General features: G+C 37.2%; 1 protein-coding gene across 1 annotated transcript in view; it reads right to left on the reverse strand.

Moving 5' to 3' along the window:
- The window catches only part of Dok6 (docking protein 6), a 391510-nt gene extending 366346 nt beyond the window's left edge, over positions 1–25164 (reverse strand). The window contains exon 1 of the mRNA XM_059246053.1: positions 25099–25164. Coding sequence (XP_059102036.1) covers positions 25099–25164 — 66 coding nt within the window. The remainder of the gene's footprint in view (positions 1–25098) is intronic.
- Positions 25165–26308: the final 1144 nt, after the last annotated feature.

Consider the following 26308-nt stretch of genomic DNA (forward strand, 5'->3'; position numbering starts at 1 on the left):
TGTACATTTTTAAAAGAACAGAAATCCCAGAAAAAAAATAATTTTAGAAAAATGAGAGATGACAAAAAGAACAAAGATGTTCTTCAGTCAATGCTAAAAGGCACTGAAGGGTATTTTAAGTCAGCCCCACCTCTCGTGGGAACAATACAGGTTGAGCTGTTCTGTAAAAGCAAAACACTCAACCCTAAGAGAACATATTTACAACTTCTCTTACTATCTTCATGGATCTATGTACTGCTAAAAGGTTAAAATTCATGTAATAAGAATGTATACTAAAATAAAGGTGGCAACATGGAGACCCTGTGGTTGTGAATGGTCTCAATTTAAATTGTGTCCCTATAAGTCTATACAAATATTATGCATCAAATAAAATAAACATATGAATGCAAATTCACATAAGTAATGTTTAAAATGCATGAGAACTATAATTATTATTTAAAATAAACTTACTTTAAAAATTGAGAAGAGACATCTAAAAAAGCATGTTAGTTGTCTCAGCAGGAAGTGAAGGGACATTGACCTAAATATTTTACCCAGATGCTATAAATAATGCACTTTTAACCAAGAGAAAGAAAAGAAGTACCTCAGGGGGATGAAAATAAAAAAAGAGATGGAAAACAAGAAAGAAAAAAATGTATGGATTACTTTATATGTAAATATTGGTATTGTTTAAAATAATGAATTTTAAATATTTCAGGTAAAAATTAGAAAATTAAAAGATTTTAAGGTATATTCACTAAATGGGATGACAATATTAAATTTTATTCTAAAATTTCATACTATTTCATATGTTCAGAATATTGAAATAGTCATTTTGCATGTAAGGGTGTTCTGGCCAGGGCAGATTATGGATGTAATGGAGGTCTTATATAATTAAGACATTTAGTAATGAGATGGCTGCCTAATTTAGAATGCACATGCTTTAATGCTTACATAAAGATGCCTAACAACTTATTTCCCTAGGTGGGAAGCACAGGACTGCAAAATGCAGGTTCAAGATCAATATCTTTAAGGAATGTTGCAGCTATCCTTTCCCACAGTTTAATGAGAATTGTTGTGGAATATTGTTTTAAAATGTGTTTCATTTGTTTATGTTGTGGAATATTGGTTTTAATGATGCTAAGATGGGTTGTATCCTTCTATGTTGCATTTGTTTAACTCTGTGAAGCTGTGTTTCTTTGTTTGTCTAAAACACCTAATAAAGAGGTGAACAGCCATTGGTGAGGCAGGAGGAAGGATAGGTGGGGCTGACAGGCAGAGAAAATAAATAGGAGGAGCAATCTGGGGGAAAAAGCTATCAAGAAGTGAGGAAAGAAGGCGCCAGCTACCCAGCCACATAGCATGCCACAGAGAAAGAAGTAAAGAAAGGTATACAGAAATAGAGAAAGGTAAAAACTTTTTGCCCAGAGGCAAAAAGTAGATGGGATAATTTAAGAAAAGCTGGCTAGAAATAAAGCTAAGGTTGGGTGTTCATAAGAAAGAATAAGCCTCTGTGTGTTTATTTGGGAGCTGGGTGGCAGGCCTCCCCAAAACCAGAGTTAAAAAAAATCCAAAACCAACTACAGAAAATTATCTTTTTCTGTGCTTCGTAAAACTCAGAAAATCCCTCCAAGAATCCACAGACATTTTAGTTTACTAGACCATCTACTGAATCCAATGCATTTAAGTAAAAAGAACGATCCATGTCTTACCTGTCTTTACATCTCCAGCAGAGTGTTGAGCTTAAGTGTTTGACAGACCTTACTTTTAATTGAGCCTCAATCCAGTCAGGCAAGCATTGTTTTCCTTCAGTCTCCAAAGAGTTGTTTACAGTGTAGTTTTTAAATAGCTCATCCAAGGACACAGAGAGAGCATACAGCAGAACTAACCAGAAGGACAACACAAAGGGCTAAAAGTCTAAGACACCTGAAGAATGGGTGAAAATTTGGAGACATGTTTCAAACACTGCTATGCTACCATCCTAGATTACATGCAACTGAATATTACCTCATGAAATTATGCTTAGTAAGTTTACAACTCAATAAAATATAATTAAGAAGAACAATGAGGCCGGGTGGTGGTGGCACACGCCTTTAATCCCAGCACTCGGGAGGCAGAGGCAGGCGGATCTCTGTGAGTTCGAGGCCAGCCTGGGCTACCAAGTGAGTTCCAGGAAAGACGCAAAGCTACACAGAGAAACCCTGTCTCGAAAAAAAAAAAAAAAACAAAACAAAAAAAAAAAAAAAAAGAAGAAGAAGAAAAATGAGAGATGGGACTAGTGATCTCAACTGGAAATATTAGATTTGAATAGAAAACATTGGTGTAGTTGGGTTATAAACTCCACATTGTGCTGGCTAGTCCTATGTAAACGACACAAGCTGGAGTCACTGGAGAGGAGGGAGCCTCAACTGAGAAAATGCTTCCATAAGCTTATCCTACAGGCAAGCCAGTAGAGCGTTTTCTTAATTAGTGATTGTGGGTACGGCCGCCCTTAGACAGGTGGTCTGTTTTCTGTAAGAAAACATGCCCAAGCCACGGGGAGCAAGCCAGTAGGCAGCACTTGTCTTTGGACTCTGAATCAGCTCCTGCCCCTAGGTTCCTGCACTGTTTGAGTTCTTGTCCTGACTCCCCTAGATGATGAAGAGTGATATGGAAGAGTAAATAAACCACATAAACCTTTTCCTCTCCAAGTTGCTTTAGTCGTAGTTTTTCATCACAGCAATAGGAAACTGTAACTAAGACAGTGATGTAATATTATGATAGTCACACTTTGGCAGAACTTTATTTAGCATGTAGCAATTTTGAAGCAGAAAAGTACATAGGACAAATCCCGAATGTGAGTTCACATTGCTCCTTCTGCATTCATGCTCTCTAGTGACTTTTTATGTTAGAAAAAGGACTATAACTTCAACTGGCTCCCAGTAATAAACACTCCACACACCCCCTCCCCCAAATCTGCTTATAGGCAGGAATTAGAGAAAAGTACCCATGGGCTATTGGCAAGTGTACAGGTGTCAGAGACAAAAAAAAAAAGGCCTCTTAATATTTTTTTCCTTTCACATATTAATCCTACTCAGAGCAAGGAACCAGAGTGGGAGTACTTCCCAGCAATGTGTGCTCTGCATTGTTCTCAAGACAGCATGAGAATTAGATTATAGGCTTTAACTTTATTTGGGATAATTTTTTGGCTGCTATTTTGCTTAAAATATATTGTATTGCATTATTATTAACTCACACAGTTTTCTATAATAAAAATAATGATTGCTTAAAAGTTATTTCTAATGTTCTACTTCCACTGCCGCGTGCCAAAAGTTGTCACAAAATGTCAGAGACAGCTCTTCGTATGACAAATCTATTAGATTTTTGCCATGCCATTAAACAACTTTTAAAATATTTCATGAAATACCAGAAAAAGAAAAACTTATAATTTGAAAATCATTTTTGAAGACTAATTTACGTCCTCTTCCTGAAGCAGAAGTCCTCACAAACTGCACCTCATATGCAGTACTGATGGATCTAGAAAACTAGTGTACAATCTATTAGAATTTCAAGACAAATTCAAATGCTATATGCAGACATAAACTAGGTTCAAACCCAGGAAAGCGCACAGCATCAAGCTCTTTAAATTAGACTAAGTAAGATGTTGGAAACTTCTGTTTTAGTAATATCATAATTTTTACAACTATTACTCCCATGACAGGAACAATCAGTACCATTAAAATGAGCAAATCACTGTGCTATGGTATCAGGAATACATATCTGGAAACTTTAAGCCTTGATTTGCCAACACTGAGTTTACCAGAAATGTAATATACATTCATTTTATCTTCAATTTACATATTTCAAACACAAGAAGATTCATTTCTTTCTTTCAATTTCACTTTTTGTTAAATTAATTTATTTTTTCAGCATGATCACAGTTTCCCTCCTTCCCTGCTCTCTCCCAGGTCCTCTCTCCAACCCCCCCCCCAATCTACTCCCTCTCTCTTCCCTTCAGAAAAGGGAAGGCCTCCCGTGTACATCAGCCAACCATGGTATCTCAAGTTGTAGTAAGACTAGGCACCTCTTTTCCTAGTAAGGGTGGACTAGTCAACCCAGGAGGTGGAAAGAGTCCCAAAAGCAGATGACAGAGTCAGAGAAAGCCCCTGATCCCACTGTTAGGAGCTCCACAAGAAGATTTTGAACATTAATTTCTAAGTTATTAAAATGACTGATGCGTTACTGATGCTGGTAGATCTTATGTAATTTGTCAAACTGTGAATGAGATTAACCTCTCATACTGTAACCTTGCCGAAACACAGAAATATATTTGTTCCTTCTCTTTTCTCAAAAATACTTAGGCTAACACTCATATCACACGACCATTATTTCACTCAATTTACTGACAGTTACAGAAATTTTACCCATCTCACAAGAGTTAGAAATGATAAGTTTATTTGGTTTGGTAATTTACGAAGGGATATCTATCTAATGTGAAGTATGTTACAGAATATTCCTGAGTTTAACTGTAATTTAATTTCAAATTCGGTTTTCTTTGTTGTCATTGAACATAGGTTTTCATGGTTTAATAGATATCATTTTAAGTACATACATGTCTAAACCTGAGATATTAACTATTTAATACATGAAAAATAATGTTTTAAAAATAAGGTAATTTTTATTCTTATACGTGTTCTAACAGAATACTGCATGAAAGGTATGCAAATTTTACACAACTTTACAGTTTTATACTAAGCCTAAATTTATCTGAAATTAAAAGGTTAGCAAATATAGAACCTTTAACCTTTAGTTCTACTTATAAAACAACATCCATGGGTAAAGGGAATCCAACAGGAATGTGCACTTACACAAATTAAATAATATCTGCAAATCATGCCTATTTAAAATTGTGTGCCCCTGTATGTATTGTGAGGTATAACATTAGATTGAATGTTAAATTGTTCCATTCATTAGGTTAGAATAAAAGGTAAATTAAAGCTAGGTGTACAGTTAATACAAATGGCTTTTCTGAAGGATACTACCAACACAGTTGCATATTGATATCCTCTCATCAGAACAATTTATCTTTTCACTGGAATCTGTTAGACACTTTGATGTATAAAATTATGTACATAAGAATAAAACTCTTGCCTGGAGTTGCTGTCCCTTTGACTTGGAGAAGCAGCTGTCATTGGTACCAAGATACAGAGATTCAGTTAAGAGGGTGCAAGACACATTATTTTATAGGCAGCTCATCTTTTTAGTTTCCATGGAGAAATGCCTGAGTTTCTATCAAGTCTCAAAGCTGATGTTTACCACTTTCAGCTGTACTTTATTGCACCTATAACAATCGCTACTTTATTTACATTTTACCTGAATTCCAACATTCCCTAAAACAATGTCATAAGCCTAGATTTTCCCTCCTAAGTATCCCCCACTGCAATGAGACTTAAAACCTGATTTTGCCTCAGAGTAGAAAAATTCCACAGAATGTATGGTCAATGGCATTAGGGTGTTAAGACAACTGACACTAGAAGACAAACATTGGTGTTTGGTTTTAGGTAGAGAAAAATCTATTAAACAATGTATACACTCTGCTATATTTTTATAAAATACAAAAGCATTCACATCTTTCACCCTGATGAAAATACAAAAGTCGCCCTGTAAAATCTACATAATGACAACAGTAATAATGAGTAAGAGGGGGTGGCTGTAAGGGAGTCTAATTTCTTTACAGTTTTCTGTAAATTTTGAATTTATGAATTCAATACATGAATTTTACCTTAAAAACTGTGCTCATTTTTATAACCATAGAAAAAATTAAATATTTTAAAAGAGTAGGACTTAAGCAATCCCTAATGAAAAACAAAAGTAGACAGAAGTGTTCTGCAGCTGAAAACTGGATAATCCAAAGCTAATGAGGATCCCCAAATGAATTATGTAGGGTTTTTGTTTTTTAGAATGCCTAGACTAAAGTTACTAGATGAAGTAATTAATGTCTTGTTTGCCTACTACTAAAAGAATTGACACAGATAATACAAGATATTTCAACCATGCTGCTGCTTTTTTCCATTCTACTACCACCAAATCAACTCTATATTCTGAAATGCAAAGTATAACTAATTGCTACAACTTTGCTCTAGTAGGAGATTCATGATAATTCAAAATGTTTAGTTCAGTGATGGAAAATGACCCTCTATCGTGCTATGGTTATTTCAGAACGAAAGGCTTTACCTTAAATGCTCTTTGGTGGTTTTAAGTTTCATGTTTTCAATAGAAAAACCCTAAATTATCAACATTTCATAAACAATAATAACTAATGTTTTATAAGACAATTAATAAGCTTAATCAGTTTCTCAACAGGCAAATTCAAACATGGAGAAATTATGTGCGTGTATGTATACATTTCTAGCTATAATGTACTAATGTTAAAATTATCTTAAAGGTGTTCTTGATCCACTCCTTAGCATATCAATCAAAAAGTAAAATAAAATGGGAAGAGAAATCAGAAAAAAAATACACTTTAACCATTCATAGGAATTCTCTATTTTTTTCAGCATTTTAATCAGAATTACTTTCAATCAAAATTGAAAATGTTTGGACAAAGTTTGTTCCAAGAACATCTTTTTGTTTAAAATTGAAGTTCCTTAAAGAAACAAAGAAAATATATTGATTAAATGATATGCAATGAATCAAATAAAACATTTTATAGTTAAATCAAAATTGTAGTTTACATGTGAGATTTTATAAAATAAAATCATGATTGTGGAATAATTGAGAAAAAATTAATCTAATGAATGAACAATATGATCAAAATCTGAAAAAAGAGATATTTAAAGTATTATACATAACAAAAGGGGGAGGGAAGACACAAGCCTTATTTAAGATTTGTAAATAAATCTTATTAATAAAGGACTTTTTAATAAGCCATCACAGTGGAAATAGAAGACATTATATGAATATAGGCATATATAATTAAAAGGTCAGAAGAGGTAGTTGCCAATCCATTTAAAAATAATCATAAGCAATGCATGAAGGTACTTCACTCACTGAATATAACAGCATAGCTCTTCTCTGTTTGCCGCCCAAAGTTCTCCTTCATGCATTTTTTTGCTCCTGCTTCTATGTAGTATTTTGTCTCTATTTCTGCCCTTAACAATCTAGAAAATACCTCCACAAAAGTGACTAATTTGAACTAACTTGACATACTTTATAAACTTGTGGCCATGAGGAACTTTGTGCTTCACACCAGTTAAGTGCCATGTAGACTCTACAGCTTTTTTATATTACCTATTGAATCCTTCCCTCAAATTTATTCAAAAACTTCCAACACTTCAGGAACTTCCTGGCTCTCAATAATAGAGACTTTCATACTTTCCCATCATCTTCTCTCATCTTGGGCTCATGTGAGTCTCCCCTCATACCAACTGTGTATTTTTATGGCTAACTCCTTAGTAGTGTTTCCAAGCACCTAAACAAGGCAATACCTTAGCACAATCAATATGCAATTAGTGACTAAATATAACATTTTTCCAACCACTGCAAGTGAATAAAAAAATATAGTTGTTGGAAAAGCTTCATTTATAAAAGCAAACACTATAAACACTATAAACCATGTAAAAGTAAATATGTAATATGTATACATGGAACATTAGAAGTTAGATTTATCTAACAAATTTAAGCATGAGAATACTTAATGTAAGTGAAAACTGCCTATTTCAGTAGGAATAAACAGATCACAGATTCAAACATTTAAAAAAGGCAGATTAAGTTATTAAAGACCTATATATAAAAATGTTGAAATAGCTCATTCTACAATTAGAATTGAAAAAAATAATTTATCTTACTGCAAGGGATAACTTCTTAAATGAGACATAAAAATGCAAGTCAAAAAGAGAATAAATGTGCTTTTATTAATATCTAAAATATTAGTAAAACACATCATAAGAAAAATTAAAGGAAAACCATTACTTTAGATCAGGTTAGTATTCAAATGGATGGAACTCCTCTCAGTAGATATTGTTCAATGTATAAAGTACAAGCAAAAAGACCTGAATTTGGACCTTCAGAACCTAAAATCCAGGTGAGGCTGAGACCTTCTGTAATCCCACCTTTAGGGAGGTACACAGGATGATCTCTAGATGTTGCCAACCAGCTAGTTTTAGTACATGGGTGAGCTCTAGGTTCACTGAGAAGCCTAGTGTCCAAATACTAGGTGATGAAAAATAGAGGAAGAAACTCAGACTTGATCTTAAATGTCCACACTTATATGCAAACATATGTGCATGAACCCCATACACATGAATTTGAATGCCTTCATAACATGTGTGTGTTATGAAGGCACACACACACACACACACACACACACACACACACACACACACACCTGGGTAATAAATCCATGACCTCACAAGACCAGGCCAGTGCTCTTTTACTGAGTTACAATTACAGCCCAGGAAGTGTGACTTTGCAAGCTGAAATCTTACAATGGCTGTTAATGAAGTGTGGCTTATTTATAGAACACCAGGTAAAATGATTTTTGAAGTGAAAAAAAACTAGATATGTATCTTCATATTACAATTTACATTAGTAAATTCTCCCTAAAACTCCTGTGCATGATTTTATCAAGAGGTTCAAATGGGTTTTCAATGTTAACATTTTTCTGATTAAAAATAAAAGCAGAAAAACAGTACTAAGCAATATTTGTAAATGTTGGTAGTTTATAAACAGAGGTTCACAATTCCCTGTAATTTATAGTAAATTTAAAACATTACAATAAAAAGCTAAATGCAACAATAGTGGACATTGTGGACAGCTTTGTATTGCCACTGTAATTTTAATTACGACTTTAGGTAATGGGAAACTGTGGGAAAAGTTAAGAGGGGAGGGAGAATTACAGGTTTTTAACTGAAATTTAGAAAAGTAATCTTGCCAGAGATATAAGGATAACCCAACAACAAAAAAAAAAGAATCATTAAAGTCATGGCAACTCCTGAACTTTAAATTAGAGTTGGAAAATGTTTGTCTGTGAAAGAAGTGAGGCTTTTAAACTCAGTGTACAGCCCCTGGGAGACATCATGATGTCTGGATGCTGTGAGATAAAGGAAAACCTAGTTCTCCATCTCAGGCCTAGCACTAAAGAATTTTAGAAAGAGAGGTGGGACTAGAGATGCTGGGTAATGCACTGTATTTAGACTCCTATAACAAGCAGTACTGAGCAGGAAATACTTCACAGAAACTGGAACATGCAAAACTGAAGATTGAAAGTGTGAACAATTTTTTTTTCAGTAGAGAATTGTTCGGTTTCCATGAGTTTGTAAGCTTTCTGTTGTTTGTGTCCTTGTTGATAACTGGTTTTAATTCATGATGGTCTGATAGGATGCGGGTAGTTATTTTAATTTTTATATATTTGTTGAGGCTTGCTTTGTGGCCGAGTATGTGATCAATTTTGGAGAAAGTTCTATAAGGTGCAGAGAAGAAGGTATATTCTTTGCATTTGGGTGAAATGTTCTGTAAATATCTGTTAGGTTCATTTGGAGGACAGGGCCCTCTAAATCAACTGTGCAAAAATCATATGAACACAGAGAATAAAGCAACCAGCACGGGTTGACACGGGTCTGCACCAAGTCTTCTGCATATATATTATAACTTTCAGTTTAGTGTTTTTATGGGACTCCTGAAAGTGTGAAAGAGTGGGTCTATGATTCTTGTGTCTTCTCTTAGGGATCTTTTCCTTTTGTTGATGGGCCTCATCCAACTTTGACATGATGGTATTTGTTTTAACTTAATATATTTATTTTATTATGTTTTGTTGTTACCTCTTAGAAACCTATTCTCTTCTAATGAGAGACAGAAAGAGAGTGAATCCGGATAGGAGGGGAGGTGGAGGGGAACTACGAGGAGTAGAGGGAGGGAAAACTGTAATCAGGATATATTGTATGAGAAAAGGATGTGTTTTTAATAAATGGGGGGGGGGAAGAAAGCAATAAAAATAGAAACTGGAAAAAACAGAAATAGAAAAAAAGAAGAAAAAAAAAGTGTGAACAGAACTTAAAGTGTCTAATCAACGGAGATGTTTTTATGGGATGAGAATAAAACTATGGGGGCTCAGAATTAAAGGATCCTAAGAAAAATAGACAACAATTTTCAAAAGCAGACCAGTGGGGGAATTCTTGTAGCAGTGTGGCAGAAGGACTCCTGGCCACTTGGTGCTATGTGATCACCAGGTACCAACAGCAGAGGAAGAGTCCTTAGAGAACTCGTGGAAGATGAACTACAGATAGAGGGATTCTTAGGTGATACTATACTTCTGGGGTGCCACCAATGGAGGTGACATTAAAAAAAAATACTTGTAACTGAACAGAGTGTTGTGTGTGGTGTTATTGTGTTCCCCAAAATATTGTGCACTCTAATAAACTTATTTGGGGTCAGAGAACAGAACAGCCACAATATTAAACATAGAGGTTAGACAGTGGTAGCATACGCCTTTAATCCTAGCATTCCAGAGGCAGAGATCCGCCTGGATCTCTGTGAGTTCAAGGCCACATTGGAAATAGCCAAGCATGGTGACTCACACCTTTAGTCCCAAGAAGTGAGCCTTTAATCCCAGGAAGTAATGGCAGGAGGCAGAAAAGTATTTAAGGTGTGAGGACGAGGAACTATGGCCTGGTTAAGCTTTTAGGCTTCTAGCAGCAGTTCAGCTGAGATCCATTTGGATGAGGACTTAGAAGCTTCCAGTCTTAGGAAACAGGATCAGCTGAGGAACTGGCAAGGTGAGGAAGCTGTGGCTTGTTCTGCTTCTCTGATCTTCCAGCATTCACCCCAATACCTGGCTCTGGGTTTGATTTTATTAATAAGACCCTTTAAGATTCATGCTACAGTTGTGTTAAGCCTGCAGCCATACCATTCCAGTTAAGGATGCCTGGAATTCTCAAGCCAAGGTGCAACCAATTTATGATACTGGGAACCTCCACACAGCTCCCATTTTTTTTTTTTGCCAGTATCAATCCATGTGAATAACATTGTCACAGTAATGTTAGCAACACTTAGTCATGTAATCATAACCTATCTGCCTGTGTTGTGCTAAACATAAATCCAGCAAAAATTGTTTACTAAAGGCAAAGAGGAAGAGAATTAATGTCCCAAAGAGCTACAATTCAATACAAAACATTCCAAATAGGTGGTACTGCTTAATTGTGGAATGCCAAATCAGTATTTGTTGTTTTGAAACTGAAATAGCAACAGGTTAAAGGATATTGAGTTTTCCATGTCTATGGGATGCTGCCATTTGGAATTTGACACTTTAGGTAACTTCTTCTATAAAAATCTGTTCCCTCTGTTCTTTCCTTATGGAAAGCCAATAAACATTTTTGTTTGTTTTTTGTTTGCTTTTAATAAAGCTAATTTTAGTGCTTTCCCAGAAGTTTAAAAAATGGGTATGGTTAAAATTATAAAATGTACCTTATGAAAAGTTAAGCATTAACTATCTCCTTTTAGCTAAGGCATGGCATTTTCTAGCCAATTGCTCTCCATATCACACTACATTCCCTGAGAATAGCTGCCCTAATTCATTGGCCTTATATAAAACATAAAATTATCATGTATTAAGATTATTTTCCTTAGATATAAAATGAAGCAAGATATTCCCCCCAATACATGAAGAAACCCCAAACATACCTACATACAATAAAAATAAGGGCAATGTTCTAAAGAACTAGTATTCATATAAATACAATAGACATACACTTGTTTATATTTCTACCCTCCCAGCAATCTGACTGAAATCATTATTTACATAATGTTTTAAAAACCTGAAATAGTTAATGAGACCAAAGGAAAATATAGAGGATTACGATCCTAGGGGAATTTAAGAAAAACTGAAATAATATGGACAAGGCCAAGACCACATTCACATCTTAGTCTCTGTAGCTATAGCTATTTGGACATCCACTGGGCACAGAGCTCACTATCCTATGTGTTGTCCACTGGGTACAAACCTATATTCCATGAACCCGGGGAGAAAGGAAAGGTGCTGTGTTAGATGACACAGTCTGGTGAGGTTAACATTTAATTACTTTGTTAAACATATGGAAATGTTAAAACAGCTTTTACTATGCTTCTTAAGTGGTTAAGGAATTTACTTCAGATGTTTATCTCTGGCTACATTTCTTGGAAAATTAAGGTAGAAGATAGAGAGTCCTCATTAACTAAAAGAGAGCCACATTCGTGTCCAATTCTGTTATATGGCAAGGTGTTCTAGTTTGCTTTCTACTGCAATGGTAAACAATACCACAACCCAAAGCAACTTGGGGAGCAGAAGGTTCATTCAGCTTACAGCTTAGAGGCCATCATGAAGTTTAATCAGCACAAGAGCCTGAGGCAGGAGCCAGAGCAGAGATCATGGCAGAGCACTGCTTACTAGCTTCCTTGTCCTGCCTTGCTTGGCTACCTTTACAGAGCTCAGGTCCACATTCCTAAAACTGGTACAGCCCACAGTAGATTGGGCCCTCCTACATTAACTGAGAATCAAAAATGCCTCGTGGGCAATTCCACTGGCCTCTGGTCTTACACAGGAATGTCCTTGCACACAAACACTATACACACACACATACACACACACACACACACACACACACACACACACACACACTTACTTAAAAATCCAAATACATAAGAAACTCAAATAACAATAGAAAGAAAACAAAGACCCCAGTTAAAAATAGACAAGTATATGAGAAAATTTTCATAACAGTTAACAATCAGCAACATGTAAATGAAAACACCAATGACACATCGCCTCACATCTATTAGAAAGGTTAACATCAAAAGACAGATGATAAAAAGTGATGGTGAGGCTACAGATTAAAAAAAAAGCAATAGTAGTTCATTATTAATGACAAAGAAAATAAGGATACTATGACAAAAGAATATTTTAATCATAAGATTGACAAAGGAACTCCTTCATATATCGCTCTCATTACTGGGTATACATCCAAAGGAAAGAACATCACATATCAAGGAGGCATGTGCATTCCCATGTTCCTTGCAGCGTCACTCATAATATTATATGTGTATCAACCTCAGTGTCAATTAATAAATAAATACATATATGAATGAAAGCATAACAATATTATTTAGTCTTTAAAAGGAAGTAAATGAGAAACAACAAAGATAAACATAGAAGGTTGATTATATAAAAATAAGCCAGGAACAGACAAATGCAGCCTGGTCTCATTTATATGTAGTATCTAAAAGAGCCTATTTAAAATTCACAGATAGGAAAATAGTAGTTTCCAGAGGTTGAAGAGTAAGGAGAGTGTAGAAGTCATTTGGTCAACGTGTACAAAAATTCACTTCTATGTTAAACATAAGCTGGACAGACTAATGTACGGCACGTTGAATCTACATAATACATTTGGCTGTCTGCTTAAAATCTCCCCAAGGAGAAGTTATTCAATGTTTTCTATACACACTCAAATGTGAGGTGATATGTGAGGTGATAGACATGGTAATTAGCTTGATGGTGGTAATCATTTCACATTGTATACACTTATCAGAACATCACCTTATTTAGCTTGAATACACAAAATTTTTGTTGATTATAACTCAAACTAAGAGGTTTTTTTAAAAATATATATATATAAAAGAAAACTCAGAATTGTTTTCTGGAGGGATGTCTGAACCATTTCAAATTCCCACTAGCAGTGTCCCTGAGGCCTAGTTTCCTTGCATACTTGGTGGTGTTTGGTGATGTCATTGTTTTATTATTGTAGCTTTACCAACTTGTATGTAGTCATGTATCACTGCTGGAAACTCAACTTCGTAATGGTTAATGATGGTAAACCTCAAACATCTGTTCATCAATTTGCTATAAATGCCTATTTCATTCATTTTTTCACTTTCACATGAGCGCTGTATTTACATTGTTTCCCTCCTCCTCCCTCAGCTTTTCCCATGATCACCTGTTCCCTCTCAAATTCCTCAGTATAGTTTTCTATAATGTTCTCCATATGCTAGAATCTTCCTTGAGGAGGGTGAGACCTGCAGTTATCCGTGGGATGAGGTTATGTACTGAAGATGCTGTTAGAGACTGTACTGGTAGCAGCAGTAGATTCTCCTCTAGGTTGCATGGCCTCACCAGCCCTGGGCAGTGGGTTTAGTTCACAGTATCAGGCATGAATTCCCTCCTTTCAAGCAGACCTTCAGTCCAATTTGATTACATTTCTATAGAATTTTAAAGTTTTTTTTTTTTTTTTGAAGCAAGGAGTTAGTTCTTTGTCAAAGGCAGGTCGTTTGTATTTCTGCCTATCAATATCGGTCTCTTCATTATCATAATAGAATCCTTCAAAGTAGAAAAGTTTTAGTTTTGATGGGATGAATTTATCAAGTTTCCCTTTGATGGCTCTTGCTTTTGGCATAAGTGTCAGATCCTTTTATTTGGCCCTACTTTTCAATAATTTTTTCCATGATTTTATGAAATGTTTTACAGTTTTAAATTTCACACATAAATCTCTGGTCTTTTATGAGCTTGAAAGTGTGAAGTTGATGTTGATCCTCACATTGTTTGTTTAGGGATATCCAATCACGGCAGCATCTACTGAGCAGATGTCTGTCTCTCCATCACTGAATTGTCCTGAATTTTTGGTATCAGTTTGGGTCAGAATTTCTCCTTTCCTGAAGTTCTGGAAACTCAACTTGGGGCTTAAAACCATTTCCTTAATAATATCATACAAATGGTTGTTTATATCAAAGTTTCTATGTATCTCCTTAAATGAACAAGACTGTATTAATGATATTCTTAGACTTTAATACAAACAAGTATTGAGCGCAGGCAAAAATGATTTCCAATGGTCACATCTTTCTAGGAAAATTTCTTAATATTCATGGCTCAAGATAGTATTCTAATATATTGATCCTAAAATTTAAGAGTTTCCTCCAATAATGTCATCTAGTCACTTCTATGCATTTGTTGCAAGCAACAAAATATGCCATTGTAAAAGGAAAGGAATTTCGCAGTTTTTACACTATTCTTAATTAGGAATGGCTGGAGAACAAGGTTTAAGAATAAGCAAATGCAGATTACTACAATAGCCTTCAAGTAGTTTGATGATGTTTTTGTCTTTTGACAGTAGCAGCAATGACCCCCATTGCTTCTATCATACTCCTCCATAAACAAGTTGATATGATAGAAATAATTGTTTTGTTTCCACTGTGAAAAAAAAAAAAGTAAAAAATAAAAAACCTTTTTTTCTACCTTGAAAGGTTCCTTGGGTTCATATGACTGATAAACACCAGCTTATGTTCACATGCCCTAGGTACAAAGTAAATGAGGCAAGAATAAACTTGGCATTTCTTCTTCTATACTGCAAAAAAATGCTTAGCTATATTCCACAAGAGTACTCTCCAACAAGCCACACACTTTCTTTGTATTCTAAGGTTTCTTCATTGTATAACGATGGCTACCAACCCTAGCATCATATGAAAAACACCAAGAGAATAGTGAAACCTTGTGCTCATATGCCAGGCCAGTCCCATGAGAAAAGATCAGGCATAAGAATAAAGCTCCATAGTTAACTGGAATACGTACCATGGCTTTTTAAAAGTAAAATGTATATAATTGTACACAGTGCAGGTAAACATAAAATGTGGGTTTATGTCAGAACACAATCCATGAATGAAGCTGTATGAGGAGATTTCTGAGACCTTGTGAGAAAACTCCAAGTAAACAAGAGTTTTGTAATTTCTGCTCTTCCATCATAACACTGGTTGTTCTTGGAGTGTGCTTCTGTGCCCCCTCAGTGTAGTGGATAGGAGTGAGCTTGTTTCAGATTATTCATTACAGCTGGCTATTGTTATTTGCTTATCTGCCTCTATGGAAAAACACTTTTTTTTTGCAGTGTATAGCTTGTCCTTATGACTGTACACTTGACTCATGAGACTCTGCTTACACCTCAGAGTATATGTTGTCTGGTCTGATGATCTGAATAAAGTTAGCTATTATGTGAGAGTTTAGTCCACCTCATTTTTAGGCCCTGCTCTCTCATGTTTATGCTGCCAACTAGAGTGGCAACAGATCTAGTCTTGTTCTGAATTCCAAACTGTTCTTATGTGTTATATGTATTTTGCACAGGCACTTAGTGGTTCATGGTTAGAGTAAACATCACAAATGAGCACTAGAATACTTTTGCTTAGAGGATATACCTGGTCAATGCTGAAACATTCTGAAATATAAGAGTCTATAAAACATTAGAAAAATGACAGATAATACAAAGCATTGGTTCTAGGTCCTTAAAGCACTCAGGGAAGTTTGTTTCTATTTACTGTTAAGTTAAACTACAATAGGACATGTTTGTCAAAGTAACTTCAACTATGAAAAGTGCACTTTTATTCCTATTTTTTTATATGTGAGAAAATTTCCCAGATTCCTATAAAAAAGCTAATTATTACATTTCTCATCAGGTCACTCTTCAGTCTTTTTTTTTCTCTTTCAGCACAAGCCTTGGCACTGACATTAAATGTCCTGATTCTTCTTTTCTCTTCAAATTTTACATTTTGTGTATCTTTTTGCCCTAGTTGCTCATTTATATTGTAGACCTGCATAAGAGTGATGACTAATAACCACACAACAGAACCAATACTAGGCTGCTCTACCAAACAAATTGGTCAGTTACTTTTCAAATTAGCCTCAGGAAAATTCTTATGGCAGGAACACAAAGCAGCCACATTTTTTCCTCCTAAATCAGCCCAGGAACATTCTCTAGCGGAATGGCTAATATTCTTCACCTATCAAACTTCTTGAAGAGAGCTCCTACCAGAATGGTCCACTAAGCTCTGCTTACAATGTTCAACCACTTTCCTACTCCAAAGTTCCAAAGTCTTCATGTTTCTCCACAAACAGCATAGTTAGGCTCTTCACTAAACACATGGTTAGGCCCACTTCCTGCTACCAACTTCTGTATAAGTTACTTTCTATTGCTTTGATAAACCACTACTATTGAATGGGATGGTCTGTATGTCAAATGTGTTGCTGATTGGTCAATAAATAAATCACTGATTGGCCAGTGGCCAGGCAGGAAGTATAGGCGGGACTAACAGAGAGGAGAATTGAGAGAACAGGAAGCTGGGTGAGGGAGACACTGCCAGCCGCCACCATGAAAAGCCGCATGTGAAGATCCCGGTAAGCCACGAGCCATGTGGCAAGGTATAGATTTATGGAAATGGATTAATTTAAGCTGTAAGAACAGTTAGCAAGAAGCCTGCCACGGCCATACATTTTGTAACCAATATAAGTCTCTGTGCTTACTTGGTTGGGTCTGAGCAGCTGTGGGACTGGCGGGTGACAAAGATTTGTCCTGACTGTGGGCAAGGCAGGAAAACTCTAGCTACAACTATTAAGGCAATTTATAAAACAAAATGCTCACTTTTGCTTATGTTTTTAGAGTGTTAAAATTCATGAAGGTAGAGGGAACAGCAGCTGCGGTCTTACATCTCATAGGCAGAGAGACCACATTGAGAATGATTTGAGGCTTCCAAAGCCCTAAAACCTTTTCCACTGACACACCTCTTCCAACAAATGTATACCACCACACAGTTTCACCAATTGGGGACCAAGCATTCAAACATATGAGCCTATAGAAACCATTCTCATTCAGACTACCACATAATTTAAGTATATTTTAAATGTTTTAAACTCTACTTAGACACTAGCAGCTGATATGGGGTCCTGCATTGCTTATTCAAAAGAATACATTAGCCAAATATGAAGCCACAATCAATGCATATACACTTGTGACCATGCTGAGTGGCCTAAAAAAATTCTCTAGAAAGACTTTTATTGTGGTATAAGTCTTTCTCTAAATTTCTCTTTAGTTGCAATCTAAATAAATTTGAGCGATCCAAGTGGCAATGTTAGCTTTATACCAGTCGAACAATGAAAAAAAATGTATTTATTTTAGGAGCTGTGGAGATGGCTCAGTTGGTAGAGTGCTAGCTGTGCATGATAAGAACCTGAGCTGTGGTGGTGTGCATCTGCAACTTCAGAGCTGTGATGTGGCAGACGGGGTGATACCTGGATCACATTAACCAGCCAGACCAATGGAAAGATGCTGGTACAGGGAGAGAGCCTGCCACAAAAGTGCAACACACACATGTACACAGAACTTTTTTAAAGAGAAAATGTATTTGTTTTTGAGAGTATATATGAATGTGTTGCCTTTGACATTTGTAGCGAGATGATAACTATTATACAGTAGATACAATGCTGAACTTGAAGTTAAAATCCTACTTTCAATGTGGCAAACCCACAAACACAGCATGAGTTTCTATAATTCTAGTTGACACATTTTGCTCCTTTTAGATTTTAGTTCATAAGTGAAATAGGAATGAAAATGAAATGTACTGTCAAAAATACTGTTGGAAGAATTACATAAGATATGTGAGAACTTTTTATAATCTGAAAAGTGCAGTGCACACAAAAAGCAGCATGACTGAGTTCTATGTTATTATATTTCAGATTAGCATGAACTCTGATGTGTTAGTGCTCTCAGTAATCATATTAGTAAGCTTTTAAGGCAGTACTTTATAATGAATTCAGTTAAATATAAGACAAAATATCTTGCATATGCTCAAAAGTTACAGCTACTATTAATAAGTCCAAATATCATGAAAGAACAATAATTCAATGTATATCTTCTGTTTACAACAAAACACCATCTATCATTCAATTTGATGGACAGATACAATATTCTTATGAGAAAATAATGATACAATCTGCCGGGCGGTGGTGGCGCACGCCTTTAATCCCAGCACTCGGGAGGCAGAGCCAGGCGGATCTCTGTGAGTTCGAGGCCAGCCTGGTCTACCAAGTGAGCTCCAGGAAAGGCGCAAAGCTACACAGAGAAACCCTGTCTCGAAAAAAACAAAAAAAAAAAAAAAAAAAAAAGATACAATGTAAAAACAAGTGACTGAGAGTATCTTAAAATCAAGCTAAAAGGGGTTTATATGGAAAGTTAATTAAAATGTTAGGGTGGTGGTGGCTCACTCCTTTAATCCCAGCATTTGGGAAGCAGAGGCAGGGGGCTCTCTATGAGCTCAAGGCCAGCCTGGTCTACAAAGAGTTCCAGGATAGCCAGACCTGTTACACAGAGAAACCCTTTCTTGAAAAACCAGTAATACAAAACAATAGACAAACAAATAAACAAACGACAAAACAAACAAAAAAGAAAACCCCAAAATGACCTCAGTCTAGAATTTGTGGTCTGTGGACAAAGTTTTGAGAGTCCAAAGGAACAAAAAGAAAAGAAAAGCAATACTTATCAAAGCGAGGTAAAATTAATAAAAAATCTGAGGCTACAAAAATTACAGTTAACTCCCTTCTAATAAGTTGATTTCACTTGATAGAAATTACTTTTCCTCTTAAGCTAAAATTTCCTAACATGTGATGTCTAGGTATCATCTATAAATTAGGGGAAAGGTAATTTTTGTTTTGTTTGTATTGCTGCTGCCTTATCTTCTGGCTTCTATGATGTGGTTCGTGTAAACATAGTAGTGCAAAGGTTTGACTACTTCCTGGTGCCACACAGGTGTATCCTCATGGCTTTTTATGGTCCAACAAAAATATCAGTTAGTAAAGAACTACTTCATTATTGGCAAATCCTTTTTGCTACTACATATCCTCCAAAATATCAACCATAGTTGTGTTCCTGGAAACAAGGAAATTAAGGAATGTATGTGATACAAAGGTATTTGACCAAAATATCATGAAATTATTAATTTTATCATTTAGGGATTTGAGTACTTAGAGCAATTGCTCTCAACCTTCTTAACACCGTGACTCTTTAAAACAGTTCGTCATGTTGTGGTGACACTCAGATAAAATTATTTTTGTTGCTACTTCATAACTAAATTTTCCATGGTTATGAATCAAAATATCTGTGTTTTCCAATGGTCTTAGGCAACCCCTGTGAAAAAGCCATTTAACCCCAAAGGGGTCGTGACCCACAGGTTGAGAACTACCAACTTATGGTACTTGCTATCAGAGGAAAGAAATAATATTTTCTTTTTTCTTTTCTTTCTTTCTTTTTTTTTCTTTTTGGGTTTTTGAGACAGGGTTTCCTCTGTGTAGTTTTTGGTGCCTGTCCTGGATCTCACTCTGTAGACCAGGCTGACCTCAAACTCACAGAGACCCACCTGGCTCTGCCTCCCAAGTGCTGGGATTAAAGGCGTGTGCCACCAACATCCAGCAAGAAATAGTATTTTCAATTTCACCAAGTCATTCATAATGTGCAAATCTACCAGAGCATAAATGTAGCTATGAATCCTCATATATTCCTTCTGAATTCCAGTCTTCCATGTATTCTGTATATTTGATCACTTCAAATAAAAGTTCAGCCACGTATCTAAGTTTAATTTTTCTAGCTCTGTGTGTGGCAGGGGCAGGGGGTAGATGTGTGTGTGTGTGTGTGTGTGTGTGTGTGTGTGTGTGTGTGTGTGTGTTTCACTTCCACATTTTTAAAATTAAAAGATCCTAGGTTATGCTCATATGCACATTTAAGATTAAAAACCTAAAAATAAATTTTGTTACAGTAGATACTGTTTTTTAAGCTTATACTACCTCTTATGCAATAATATACAGAGCAAATAATGTATATGAATTAAATAGAATATACATATGATCTTTCTCTACCTTGAAATTTAGAAATTATCTGCAGACATATATACAAATACAGAAATAATTGACACAGTATACATACTATTATATATTATGTAACATATAATGTTATATGATGTGTGTGTTTAAACATGGACCTAGAAAAAAAATCAAAGATAATTGGAAATTTTCATTCATTCTAAATCCATACTTAATGAGAAAGGATTATTTATAAATAAACATGAATATTATGGATCCTTTTCTGAAAGCAATGTTCAAGACACACAACAGTATGAATACATATTTAAATATTAGAATACATCTTCCGTATCTTAAACACACCACTGATTCAGATTGGTAATGATGATCGTGGACATTCTTTTTTTTTAAAAGAATACTAATCACATGAAGTAATATGGAATTTTTCACTTGTGGCTATGACCCTGGCACTCAAAAAGCATTTTGGGTAATTTCTGTTTTATGATCATTTATGATGTGAATGAAATTCTTTGACAACAATAATGTGATGTCTGAGTCTAGATTTAGTCAAATCAGCAATTTAAACTTTGTTCAGTCATGTTAGTGATGAATGATATCATTCCATATTGCTATATTTATTTTGATAGATGAGTCAATAAGCAGGATATTCAGTCACCAATGATTTCAATGACAGGTTTCTTAGTTTAGCCCCAATCAAGAAGAAATTGAATATTTTTTAATATGTGTCTTGATTACTTGAATTTAATCTGTCAGAGTTCAGAAGAAAATGGGCAATCAAGGCTTAGAGATAAATAAGCCTCATTAGCATGTTTTCATTTTTATTATTATTTTCTAGTATTCTTTCCTTAACAAACAAGCACAGGTTCTACAGTGTCCTGTGAATTATGACAGTAATTGCTCGACAGAAACGTGAGTAGAGGAATGAGATGGTTCTAAAGATATTGAAGTATTGTCAAAGATCTCTCTCTCTCTCTCTCTCTCTCTCTCTCTCACACACACACACACACACACACACACACGCAAGTTCATAAAGGCAATGAAACTTTTTTACGGAATTTAAATTACTATTACATGTATGTCATACTTTAAAAAAATCACATGTATAAATTTTACCTATAAAACTCAGTGCTTTAACAAATACTTAAAAAGAGCTTTAGTGAATATTGGGGGAAATATTTTATTTATTCCTCAAAATAATGTTCATATGTTGGGAATGTAGTTCATTTGGTAAAATTCTTGTCTGATATGTACTAAACCCTGGATCCTGAGCACTGCAGAGCAGTGCATGCTAGTAGTACAAGAATTTTGGAGACGGAGGCAGGACAATCAGAAGTTCAAGGTCATCCTCAGTTATAATGCTAGTTTGAGGCCTATCTAAGATACACAGCCCCTTCACAAAACAATAATAATGATAACGATAATAATAATATAATCTTTCTAAATGGAAGAAAATATTGTTGATGAATCAAGACAAATATCAAAGCTGACTCAATTTTTCTTTATTAATGATTGCCCAAATGAGTTAACTAAAGAACGTGGTGAAAGCCATCCAGCCACTATAACCTGAAACCAACATACACAGAAACCAAGAAATGTTTTATTATTTCCCTTCAGTGTGATACTAAGCCCTCATTTAGAGGGAGTAAGGGGTGCAATAGAACATTTCATCAAGAAAGACGTTCTTAAGTCACAGGTATGCAGTAGGCAACTGGCCTCCTACACTGACCAACAAATATTGTCAACAAAATATTATAAAATTTGATCCTGAAAGTATGACCTCTTTTCATAATATACCAAATATCACCACAAATACAATTACAATTCTTTATATGTTGAAATAAAGTGTTGGTTATAACCCACACAAGAAGCATCATATATCCATTGAATTACAAATGGTTTGTGTGGAAGAGTGTGTAGTTTGGAGTCCATAAGTTAGAAACATATACCATTAATGGTGAAAGTAAGTATTAATGCCTATCCAATTCCTATTTCTATGATTTGGGACATGATGATACATTTGAAATCTTAAGTGTACACACTGTTATTTTTAATTAGTGTTTTAGTATCTCATGGGACCTACTTATAAACTGTCACAAAACCAACAATATAGAGCTTTGCCATTTCAACTTTTTCTTTTGAGTGTAAGAATATTCTGAAAACAAATATATATATATACATATATATATGTGTGTATATATATATATAAAGTTTCTTTAATAAATTATGTTTTCCAAAATGTTTAAGGACATTTAAAAAAATAAAGGGTTCAAACATTAGATGTTGAAATACACATTCTTCACACAGAAAAGAAGTGGAAGATAAAAATAGTTTGTACACAGACACACTTTTAATGTTTTTAAAGAGGCATGTCCAATAAAAATGCTTATGTTTAAATAAACAATGAGTTTAGCAAAAAATTCTTTGCTCTAAATATGTATGGGAACACATGGTTGAGTGGAAATGGTGTTCTAGAGTGACATTTCACGTGCTCTTAATGTCTAGTTATCCTGGAGGCAGTTGGTGGCTTTTGCTTGAAGTTTATCACATAACTAAGCTACATATTCAGTTCTTATAGTATATAATCCTGGATAGCTTAAATGGGGGAAGGGAGGGGATTCTCTAGTTATTGGTCCCATATTCCTTGACTGGGAGTAGAAACATTTCACTGAGATGAGGAAGGGGGCTTAATTCTTCCATTAATGCACACATTTGGAAGACTCAGACAAAACTAGAGTTCAACAGGACCAAAGGGATAGATAAGGAATAAGCACCCTGTCAGAGCAAAGGGAATCAAAGGTCAAGTAAAGAGGACTCACATACAGCAGGAATCCTATAGAGCCTTTTTTGGGTGGCATCTCTGGGGTTCCCAGATAGGATCTTAGTGAAGAGCAACTGTAGGTTTTCATGAGGTCAGCCCTTATCTCTGGGGGAGGGGGGGAATGAGGTATGATCTTCTACCCAAGAAGAGCCCTGAAACCTTGCCCCTCCCTTTGTTGTGGAAGTGGGGTGCTGGGCTGGGGGATGGGAATGGATGACTTAAACTTGTTCTAGCTAGCTATGCATTTCTTACTCTTTAAGCATGAGAATGGATCCCTGTGTCCTTTGGTCCTGTCTGTCTTCAGTGAGAATGCCAGCAGAGGCAGCAAAAGAGGCATCTTACTGCCTCCATCACTTGCCTCCAGCTAAGGGTCCATAAACACTTCTGAATGCGGGATGATCTACCTTCTTTCTCTGACTGCTGTATACCTTTGTGCAACTACCCAAAGGCACACTGCTTTTATTCTCAAATTTACAATCCCCCCACTTCTATGCATAAATTTAAGATCCATCCCCCCCCCCTTTCATTCTTTTCCTTTCTCCAAGTTGGAATATTCACTCATCAGTAGAGAAATCCGGGAACTTTCCATCTCTAAGCCAGGATTCTAGAAAGTCTAAGGATAGAACTTGTGAGCTCAGGAGGACAGACACAGCCTAGGGAATGAGCAAAACCCCACTCTGTTGTATACTGAGCTGAGCTGAATTTCCCTTTCATCTTGTGGCCAGGTGAACCTGGGCGGCCACACTGCTGTGTTTTGGAGTTGGGAATACCCCCCTGCAAGTTAGTCTGCTTCCATTCATATCCATCAGATCTGGAGAGCTCCTCTCTAGGTGCCCGCCCATTCTTTCCATCTATATCCTAGGTCCTTTCAGGACAGTCGGTACATCCCTTTAAAATACCTATCGAATCACCAAAGAAGTTTTGTCTTCCCTCTCACTTCCCCGCCCAGGTCCACACTGTTTGTCCCCCAAGTCAGACCAAACATCTCTCAAGAAGAAAGTAAGATTCCATAAACTTTGCCTCCACAGACTTTCCTGCAGCGAAGAGCGAGTGCACCAACAAGGCACACTTGCCTATACACAGGCACAAATACACAGGTCCGGGAAAACAGCAGATGGGGCAGCCAGCCAGTGGGCAACTATTAAGGGCACGTTAAAGTCCTTGCTGTAGCCAAAAGGAATTCGCTGCGCTTAAGAGGCATCAAAAGAGAATTTCGAAATGGGCTTGGGGAAAGAAGACCAGGAAATGGTGAATATAAACACACACAGACAGAGAAAGATACCATTTACACCTGCTGTCAGCACACAGCAGTTTTCCCGAGAGGCGCACAGTTTTGAGAGAAATCATTGTGGGTTGCACTGAACGTAATAAATACCCAAGGCTTATAGATCTTTGGAACTGACACTCCCTGTGTTCTATTGGACTTCTTGCTGTGGTCACCATGAACCCCGCGCACTTGAGGATGGGGATTCTAGGCGCTCCAGAGCCCTCACCTCGGTGTGCAGAGTACCCTAAGGAGGTGCCAAGCGCTCCTCGGGTCAAGCAACAAGCGGACTATCTGGGGAAGGCCAGCTGCCCTGGTACCCGCGCGGGTCACCTCTCCCCGCCCCCATCCCCAGCAGTCTGCCGGGCCGCTGGAGCGGAGGAGAAGGAGAAAGCCGAGTTAGCCACTCACCCCTAGCTTCCTGCTGCGGATTTTCACGTAGCCCTGCTTGACTATGTCGTTAAAGTTGGAGGCCATGGCCAGCGTGGTCGGGCTCCTCTGCTGGGCGATCCACTCCTTGGAGTCGACAACCGCTGTCCACCGCCTGGTCCACGCAGGTCTTGCATCCAGCCAGCCGTCGCCGGCAGTCGCGCCACCGCCAATTTCTCCCCAGGCTCCTGCCTGCGCCGACCCAGGGTCTATAGCAGGGCCGCCAAGCACCGGGACCAGGGAATCGGGCCCCGAGCTGCTCAACAGCACCTCGCAAGCGGTCGTCACCTTCGCCCCTGGCCACAAGCGGAGCACCGAGGCCCGCGCCGCCCCCAGCTGTGCCCCACCTCCGCGCCGCCGCCCCCGGCAGCACCCACGGGCTAGCGCCTCACTCGGCGGCGCACAGCTGGCCGGAGCGCACCATCGCGGCTCCCCGGCGCGGAGGAGGGGGAGGGACTGCGGGGCGGGCCGTTGCGCCCGCTCGGCTCCCTCCCCCTTGCCCGCGGGGTGGCAGGGCTGGAGGATCCTGGCAAGATGCACTCCATCACTCACTTCTCCGACAGGGAGCTCCGCCTGCCACTCGCGCCTAGGGTACTGCTCCCACCAGAGCCCTGGGCTGACACCACTCGCCCAGGCGTGGATTCCTAAGGACAAGGATCCTCATTCCACCGCTGCTGCTAATCTCGCCATCCCAAGCTGGGCAATGGGGACAGAGCAGTGGGGGACTTCACAGGTTCGCAGAAGGCAAAGGGGAGCGAAACAATTGTTTATTTTAGAAATGATATCTATAATGCATTTTTAGTTCTAGGCACACGTGGCCTTTCCAGGTCTTTGCCCTGTTGGGAAGTGTAAATCGAAGCCAAGCCCTTCCTGGAGCACACACAAAGAGACCAACCCTGCGCATGTGTCTAATCCTCAGGCTGCTGAAGTCAGAAGGAATCCGGGAGGCAGCAGGTCGCAGATGTCCTCTACAGAAAAGGCGGTGATGCTTTTCTGGCAAATGCGTTTTAGTTAACTAAGGCTCACCGTGCTACTGGCATTTCATCTATTCAGGAGATAAAAGAGAGAAGGGTTATCCGTGGATGCGCTGAAATGTTCAACTTGTCAAAATCAAAGGAATAAACTTTCTCCTCTTAGTCTAGGGAAACATACTAAAATGTATGTTTTTCTCTAATATAAAGACATAAAATTT

Source organism: Peromyscus eremicus, chromosome 19 (assembly GCF_949786415.1).
Source record: "Peromyscus eremicus chromosome 19, PerEre_H2_v1, whole genome shotgun sequence".
Classification (NCBI taxonomy): domain Eukaryota; kingdom Metazoa; phylum Chordata; class Mammalia; order Rodentia; family Cricetidae; genus Peromyscus; species Peromyscus eremicus.